An 8,519-nucleotide genomic window follows, 5' to 3' on the forward strand; every position below is an offset into this window, starting at 1 on the left:
GCACTTGTAGATGATGGCAGTGGGTGAAGTCCAGGTGAGCCATGTGTCAAGGTCAAGGTCAAGGACTTGTGTCTACAGGAAACACCCAGTGCCCTTTGCTGTGGGGGCAGCTCACAGGTGTGGAATATGGACAGAGGTGATGAGACCTGGTGACAGCAACTGTGCTATGGGCACACATATGAATAGCTCCACAATACAGAAACTTGAACTCTATCAGGATAGGGGAGTGGCAACAACCCTGCATGTCCACAACAAAACAAATGTCTCAATATCCTGAGAATACAGGGGACCAGCTGCTGTGACTTTAGTTCTCACAGGGTCTGGGATGATGGGAACCCCCAAGCTGGGCTGGGAGACTCCCCTCTGCATTGAGTCAGGCCTGTGGGAAGGGAAGTGGGCTCAGGACCACTCAGATAGGAGGTTTTGGTCTCACTTCCCCTCCATGTGTGTCACTGGGTTAGCCAAAGCTGCTCCCACTTCCATGGTCCACTTCACAGTGGTAGTCACTCTCGTCATCTTCCTGGAGGTTCTAGATGGTCAGGAACTGATCTGGGTCAGAGCCTGAGCCTGAGAAGTGATCGAGAGTTCCATTCCCCTTTGATCCCGAAATACCACTAGGGCCTACTTGCATCACAAACCTGGGGCCCTTCCCTGGGCTCTCCTGGTACCAGTCTACATAGTAGTTGCTGTAGCCACTGTTCAGGGTGCAGGTAAGTGTGACTGCTTGTCCCAGGGAGGCAGATGCAGAAAGTGGCTGAGTCAGAACAGGCTGGGAGAGAGACCATGGAAGCACAGATCCTCATTAAGCCTTCAAGGAGGGGGAGAGTCAGTGAACTGTTTTATGAGCAAGGACAGGGTGGAGTTAGGGGACTGGACGTGGAGGACCCTATGGAGGCACTGCCCACTGCCCACCCTGACCTGTGAGAAGAGTGAGGAGGATGAGGAGCAGAGGAGCCCAGGCCATGGTCAGGGTCCCAGTGCTGGATTCTTCAGGTCATCAGCTGAGCAGGGCTCCTGAGTCTCTTATCCCCTCAGCACAGGACTGCACTAGTCAGGACTCTCCCTGCAAACCCTCCATGCAAATCTCCTTCCCACAGAGTGTGCGTCTAACCAGCTCAGGGAGCTCAGAGTGGGAGCTCAGTTTTACTTGATTCCCAGGGTTTGTCTCCCCCTACTGGCCCAGGTTGTTTGAAGGCAAACAAAGTATGTCATCTGTGGAGTTGGTGGCCTATTCTCTGGAAGGCATCTTTTCTGTCATCATCCTTCCTTGGGAATCATCTGTTGACTCAGTGGAGATGTGCCTTCTTCACCCTAGACCTACTCCTGTAAAATGAGTGAGACTGTCCCCCTCCAGGCCTGTCCCACCTGACTGAATCCCAGACCCCCCAGGGCTGATCTGTGCTGACCAGACACCGCAATCTACTCCCCAGACTGAGCTAAGTGAGTTTGGGGTTGTTCTCCACCTCCAACCAAGAGGATTAAGCAGGAAGCAGCTCAGAGACATGGATGAGCATCAGAGAGGCTGCCCTGGCTCCTTGAGGATCCTGATTCCAGGCCTACACTGCCACCTGGTGGCCTGAGGAGGGTTCGCTCAGCCTGGGTGACTCAGGTCTTAACAGCCAGAGCCTGGCCCTGCCTTCTTCAGCCATCATGGCCCAACCCTGAAAGATGAGTCTCAATGGCGAGTGTAGCTTGGGCTTTATCTGAAGAGACCAGGGACAGTAATGACAGCTGCAGCACGTGAGAAAAATGTGTGCACAGGCCTAGGCTTCCGAGAGGGGAATCATAGGAATCTGCTCCACAGAGATAACCATGGTCACTGCAGATGATCCCTAGTTTGTAGAAGACCTGTATCTGAGTTTAGTCTTGAAATAATAATAATATACATAGTACAATAGTACAATGACAAACCTGAGTAATGGTTTGCTAAGGATGTCACAACCAAGAACACAGGCTAGGTGAATCACTTAATTCTGGATTTATAGATTTATTTTCTGATGGTTCTGGAGACTGGAAGTCCAGGGCCAGAGCCTCATCAGGTTTGGTCTCCCTTGGAGCCTGTCTCTGTGGTTACACATGAGCACCTTCCCTCGTGTCTTCTCACGTGCTTTCCTCCTTCCATGTTGCCTGTATGCAAACCTTGCTCTGTCAGAGCACAGCCTTATTGAACAAGGGCCCCACCTTTATGACCTCATTTTTTCCTAGTTACTTCCTGAGAGGTCCTGTCTGTGAACATGGTCACGCTGGAGGGGGGTGGGGTAAGACTGAAACATGTAACTGTTTTCTGTAACAGAATTCAGTCCACAGCAAGCAGTAATCACTGTCATTTTTTATTAATGAGGGGGAGTTATAGCATAGTAAATTATGTAATTGTAGAAATGACATTTTTCAAATATAACTTTTTTCATACAATTTAGGCATTGGAACTAGCAAGCATTTGATCATGGTAAATTATAACATTAAATTGGCCATTTTAGTCACTTCTATGAGCACTTTTTTTTTTTTTTTTTGGGGGGGAGAGATTTTTGCTATAGGGTGCATGTGCTCGCCAGACAGACAGAGAGAGACAGAGAGACAGAAAGCGAGAAATCACCCCCCAGGGGGGATGGCCACGCTGCAATCCCTTCTCCTCCGTTCTCCTCTCGGGATCTTGGGCATGCACACACACGCACCCGGTGTGAGTTTAAGCCACTGGGTCTGGGACTCGAACTGTGGTCAACTATGTGGGAGTCCAGTGACATAGCCATTATGCTAACTGCTGGTCCCGATGAGCACATGTTTTAATCAAGTTGAAATGTAGCATTAAGAGAAGTTAAACCCATCTTTAGTGTAGTCCAATCATTACCATTATCAATGCCCGTGAGTTTTTCACTGTCACAAACAGAAACTCTGTGCCATTGAAATAGTGACACCCTCTCTTTCTTCTCTGCAGTATCTGGTGACCAGTGGAGAATGTAGGGAAGTTGAACTGGATAGGGAGGAAGCTCCCAGGGCTCCATGAACCCACCTCAATGCAGGGAGTGCCAGAGAGGAGAGAATAGAGCTCCTAGTGGCCCCTGGGAGATGCTGATTGACCAAAAAGGCACTTTCTCTGAGCTGTGCTTCTCATCCTTGAGGGACTATGGGCTGACCACTAGGGAACACTGCATCCATGAGCCCATTGGCAATGTGTCCAGCACTTCCATCTCTCCCTCCAAAGTGTGTCATGAACATATCCTGAGAGACCAAGGCTCTTAATGAGACATTTGAGAGGTTATTTCCCTTCTCTACACTTGTTTTCCAACACCAGCTTAAACATCCTCTAGAGATCTGCCCAAAGTGCTGTTTTCAGCCTAACTCCCTCATGGTCAAGGATTCTTTCAAATGAACATGGGTGCTGCTTGTTGTTATGCTGAAGAATGTTTGAATTTCTAGTGAACTGAAATTGAACTATTATATTCCTAATACTATTCATGCTTGTTTATGTGCCATCATATTTCCAGAATTAGAAATGAGTCTATTCTATGTGGCATTTATTTATTTATTTTTATATTTACCACAGAATATGTGAGATCATCAGAGAGAGAGAGAGAGAAGGACAGAGAAAGCAGTGGAACGTGGCTACACAGAATCATTTATCCTCTATTTTCCATCCTGTCAGTATCTGTGTCAAGCACCCACACACACCTCAGCTATTTCTGAAGCTGGCTCTGCCCTGTGTGATCTGGCTCCCAATGTACAGTGCTTCACCCCTGTGCTACAGGGCTGAGCCTGTGCCCTCTATTTTTCCTCCTTAGAAATATTTCTTGGGGACCAGCAATTAGTGTAATGGCTATGTCGCTGGACTCCCATGTAGTTGACCACGGTTCAAGTCCCGGACCTGGTGGCTTAAACTCACACCAGGCGCATGTGCGTGCATACCGAAGATCTCGAGAGGAGAATAGAGGAGAAGGGATTGCAGCATGGTTATTCCCCCAGGGGGTGATTTTCGCTTTCTGTCTCTCTGTCTCTCTCTGTCTTTCTGGCGAGCGCATGCGCCGTATTGGAAAAACCTCTCCAAAAAATTTAAAAAATATATATATATATGTATTTGCATGTTTTGTACCACTCTTCTGTGATGTTGTTTGATTAGGTCCTTTGCTTAAGGGAAGATGTTTGGTCACTGAATGAGTATATGTGTGTTTGTAATCAAATATACATATTCATGTCTGTCTGCATATATTTATATATTTGTTGGACTCTTTTCACAAAGATCCATTGACTCTCCATGGAGGATGGCGGAGCTTGTAGAGTCTAACTATATACTGGGTGTTGGGAGAGAAAGCAGAAAGACAGGAAGCCCGCCATGGTGCCTTGTGCCAGGAGGAAGGAGTGAGAGGGGCCACCTCTCCCCTTTCATTTTTTCCTAAGTGCCTTAGTGTCAGATGATGGAGGAGGGTGAAGAAAAGAGGTTCAGACTGACTGAAATAACCCAGAGTTGGGTGCTACTCCTCATTTTGGCATTCAGACCCTCCTTTTCCAAATGCTTTTTATTTTCAGCCCAGTCTCCTGAGTCAAGTCCCTCCATGTGACTGTTGATGGTGTGTGACTGTCTACCTATGTCAGCCAGAGCTGGCCTGGGTCACTCGAGGCACCTGGACCTTCAGTTGTATGTCAGGATGGGGAAGTCTATGGAAGAATTTATTTTTTCATCTATGGGAAATATTGAGAGAGAACCTCTTAAGATAAGTTATCTTTGGAACAATGTCAGTACATTTCTTTTTAATCATCAACAAAGGGGCCATCACCTGCAGGCACTGAGATTTTTGTCCCACTTCCCCATCTGCCCATGTCTCTGCGAGAACCACTGCTGTGTGCAATCTGACAGTAATACTCAGCTTTGTCCTCAGCCTGTAGCCCAGAGATGTGCAGAAACGCTATGTTCTTTGAGGTATCTTTGGATCCCAGGCCCCAACTGCTTGTCAGAATCTGAGTAATTGTACAGAAACCACCAGGGAGGGCTCCCTGGCTTCTGCTGCTACCGGTACATATTGTGGCCACCAACATTGATGTCACTGCTCAAGGTGCAACTGAGTCTAGTTGTTTCTCCAGGAGATGCAGAAAAAAAAGGGCAGTTGGGTCAGCACAGGCTGGGAGAGGGAACCTGCAGACAAAGACACTCATGGGTAATGGGGTACAGATGAGGGTACACTCCTTAGGGCCTGAGACAGAGGGGCTGATGCGGACCAGGCGCCATCCTTGTGTCTGACACCAGGCCTCACCTGTGCAGTAAGAAAGGATAAAGAGAAGGACAGGAGTCCAGGCCATGGTGGACACAGCCCTGCCGAGGTCCCCGTGCAGGAGCCGCCCTACCCAGGCCTCTTATCTTCCCCATTGGCAGGAAGGAGAGGGGCATCCACAGAGATTTCTTCCCTTGGTGGTGATTTCTGCTGCATCCTGAGTCCAGCTGAAGGTGGATTTTGGCTATCTAGACCAATGAGGCTGAAGCATAAGTCAGAGCTGACCCTATGGGAGGAGGGGGAAGCAGTTGCTGGGCAGTCTAATCCCACACAGCTGTAAGCAGCAGTGTTGGCCCATCCCAGAGCAGGCAGGACTGGGAGTCCCCATCAGCACAAACAGGGTCTCATGGCCCAGCCCTGGGAGTGTGGGGAGGACACAGCTGAAGGCACCCACTTTATAGATTGAGATACACCTGCAGTTCCCCTTGCTGTCCACTGGGAGGAATTCGGTATCCCTGTGGACATGATGACAGGGGCTAGACCTGTTCTCTGGTCATTACCATTTCATGACCATCGACCACACACCCTGGTGTTCCTGAGTAACTAATAATAATGAATACACATTTCCAGGGAGGGCATTTGGACTGCTAGGACGGGAGCCATGGCCAATATGATGACTGTACCCTGTGAGGAGGCTACAGGGAGTGAGAACACAGAGGGCTCTGGGGTGCCGTCTTAAGCATCTCCTTCCTCAGGACCCAGGGATGAAGGTGAATGGGAACGGGGTCTGAGTGAGAAATCTGGCCCTGCATCAGCAGAAACTCAAAACAAGGTCTGAGGAACTGAGCGGGTTTTTAGAAGATGCCCCAGAGGGTGCACGTTTGGCCTTGTGCTACATGATGATGTGCAATCCATGAGGAACGGCCTGTGACAGTGGTGTCATGAGGGACAGAGGCTAGACCCCAGGCCTGGATGTGCTACAGGCTGTCCCACCTAGATTTGTGCAAGTTCTTCCTATAATGTTTGTAAAAATAATTGCCTAAAAGTACATTTTAGTAAGTGTAACCACCACCAGCAGGTGGCATGATGGTTAAGGTGTTGGGCTCCCACATGGCCCAGTTTTGAGTCTCAGACCTGGTGTCTTGCTTTCTCATTCTGTCTCTTTCTGGTGAGTACATGTGCCCAATAGCAAATTAAAAAAATAATCATAAATAAAATTAAATACTTAATAAGAAGAATGAAGAAATGTGGGACCAGCAGATGGTGAAATGGTCATGTAGCTGGACTCCCACATAGTCAATGATGGTTTGAATCCTGGACCTGGTTGCTTAAACTCGCCAGACACATGTGCATGACTGTCCAAGGATCCAAGAAGAGAATGGAGGAGAAGGGATTGTGGAGTGGCCATGCCCCCTTGGAGGGTGATTTCTCACTTTTGTCTCTCCGTCTTTCTCTGTCTCTCTCATGGCAACAAGTGCCCAATAGCAAAAAATGTCTCCAAAAGAAAAAAAAATGTAACCTCAGTGCTCAGTACATAAGATAGTGCCCAGGATACAGGGATGGTGGAAATTACAAGGTGACTGTGTGCAGTTTCCATTGGCCTTGAAGTGACTGAAAAAGTAAGAGTATGTGGATCCAGATTACAAAGACCCTTCTCTGCCATCATGAAGAGACTGAAATATTTTTGACAGTTGTGGGATTGATAGGCTATCAACTGCCCATATTTAATGTGTCTAAATTAGTGTGTTTTGTTATTTATATAAACCTCATCAAAATCAATAACAAATCAAGAACATAAAACATTTGAACATCTACAAAATATACTCATGTCCCTTAGAAATTCTTCCCTCCAACTATTCCTCAGTCCAGGTAACCACTGATTTGTTTTCTCCCATAGCATTTTAGACCTTATTTTTAGAATATGTATATAATTGATATCGTAAGATATACATAATCTTTCTGGGATCATTTATCAGTCATGTTTAAAAATTCAACCCATAAATAATTAACTTCTTGGTATTAATGTTCCACTTTATGGATATATCACAAAGGTTTATCCAAATGCCTACTGGAGGGCAATGGGGATGAGTTATAATTTGCAGCTTCTGTAGATAAAGCTTTTTGAGCATTCACATATTAGCTTTTGTGTATTATTTTATTTTTGATAAACTCAGGATACCCTTGACAGGCTCATGTCTAATCTTTTCAGAAACTGTTCCTTTTCCATGGAGCTTTCACCATTTCTCACACCTTCCAGCAGTGTGGGAGAGTTCTCATTGTGCCCCAAGTTTGCCAACCTATGGCATGGCAGAATCTGTTTTAATTCCAGAGGGCATATGTATATGTGAGAGAATGAGAGAGAGAGGGGCAGAGAGAGAGAGAGAGAGACAGAGAGAGGAGAAAGCACCCACCAATGGGGCTTTATAACCTCACACTCACTTCTCCATTTCTACATGCTGTAGGGGTTTGCCCCTCCACACACACACCAGCCTAGTGTGCTTTTCAAGTGACCAGCGGCCCGTATTTGAAAGGTAGTTGGCCATGTGAGATCTGGATCACTGACCACCAGAATGTTTTTACAAAGTGCAGCTATTAATAGTTGTCTGCAGCACCAGGAAGCCCAGACAAACACAAATCCCCAAAATGGAGCATGCCCAAACTCCAGTGTGAAAGGTGTGAACAGTTGATTCCACACTGAGTGAGTTTCTTTGCCAGAGGAAATCCAGTGGAATAGGGAATGGAGATGTGTACAGTCCTGCCCCTGCATCAATCTGTTCATGTAGAATCAGCTTCCCCCTCAGAGAGTCTGGGTTCTCCCTCCTCCTCACTTCCCCCTCAGCCCACAGCAGCAGAGGCAGAAGAGGCCCTGGTCACATCAGCAGTGAGCTCAGAGCCCTCCAGCTCTGTCTGGGATGTGCTCAGAGTCCTTCCACCTTCCCTTTATCCTTTTTTTAAAAAGGAGATTTTTGCTACTGGGTGCATGTGCTCACTGGTGAGACAGAGACAGAGAAACTGAAAGTAAGAAGTCACCCCCTAAAGAGGATGGCTCATGCTGCAACCCCTCCTGCTTCAGTCTCCTCTCAGGATTTGGGGATGGACACACACACACACCTGATGTGAATTTCAAGTCACCAGGTCCAGGACTCAAACCATGGTTGGCCATTGGGGAGTCAACAGATGTAACCATTACACCATCTGCTGCTCACCCACCTTTCCTTTATATGTTGCCAAAGCTATTGCACATTGTTAGTAAGCTCGCATCAGAATTTCTCCTACATGGAACAAAATACATAATACTTTTCTATGGCTGATATGAAAAAT

General features: G+C 47.1%; 1 gene segment (V, D, J or C); it reads right to left on the reverse strand.

Annotated features, from left to right (window-relative positions):
* Positions 1-457: 457 nt before the first annotated feature.
* On the reverse strand, positions 458-7,425 carry LOC114004718 (immunoglobulin lambda variable 9-49-like). The segment is given in 3 exon segments: positions 458-529; positions 626-769; positions 7,378-7,425. Coding segments are annotated over 3 exon segments (264 nt in total).
* Positions 7,426-8,519: the final 1,094 nt, after the last annotated feature.

This window comes from Tupaia chinensis, unplaced genomic scaffold (assembly GCF_000334495.1).
Source record: "Tupaia chinensis unplaced genomic scaffold, TupChi_1.0 Scaffold139743_1, whole genome shotgun sequence".
NCBI classification, from domain to species: Eukaryota; Metazoa; Chordata; class Mammalia; order Scandentia; family Tupaiidae; genus Tupaia; species Tupaia belangeri.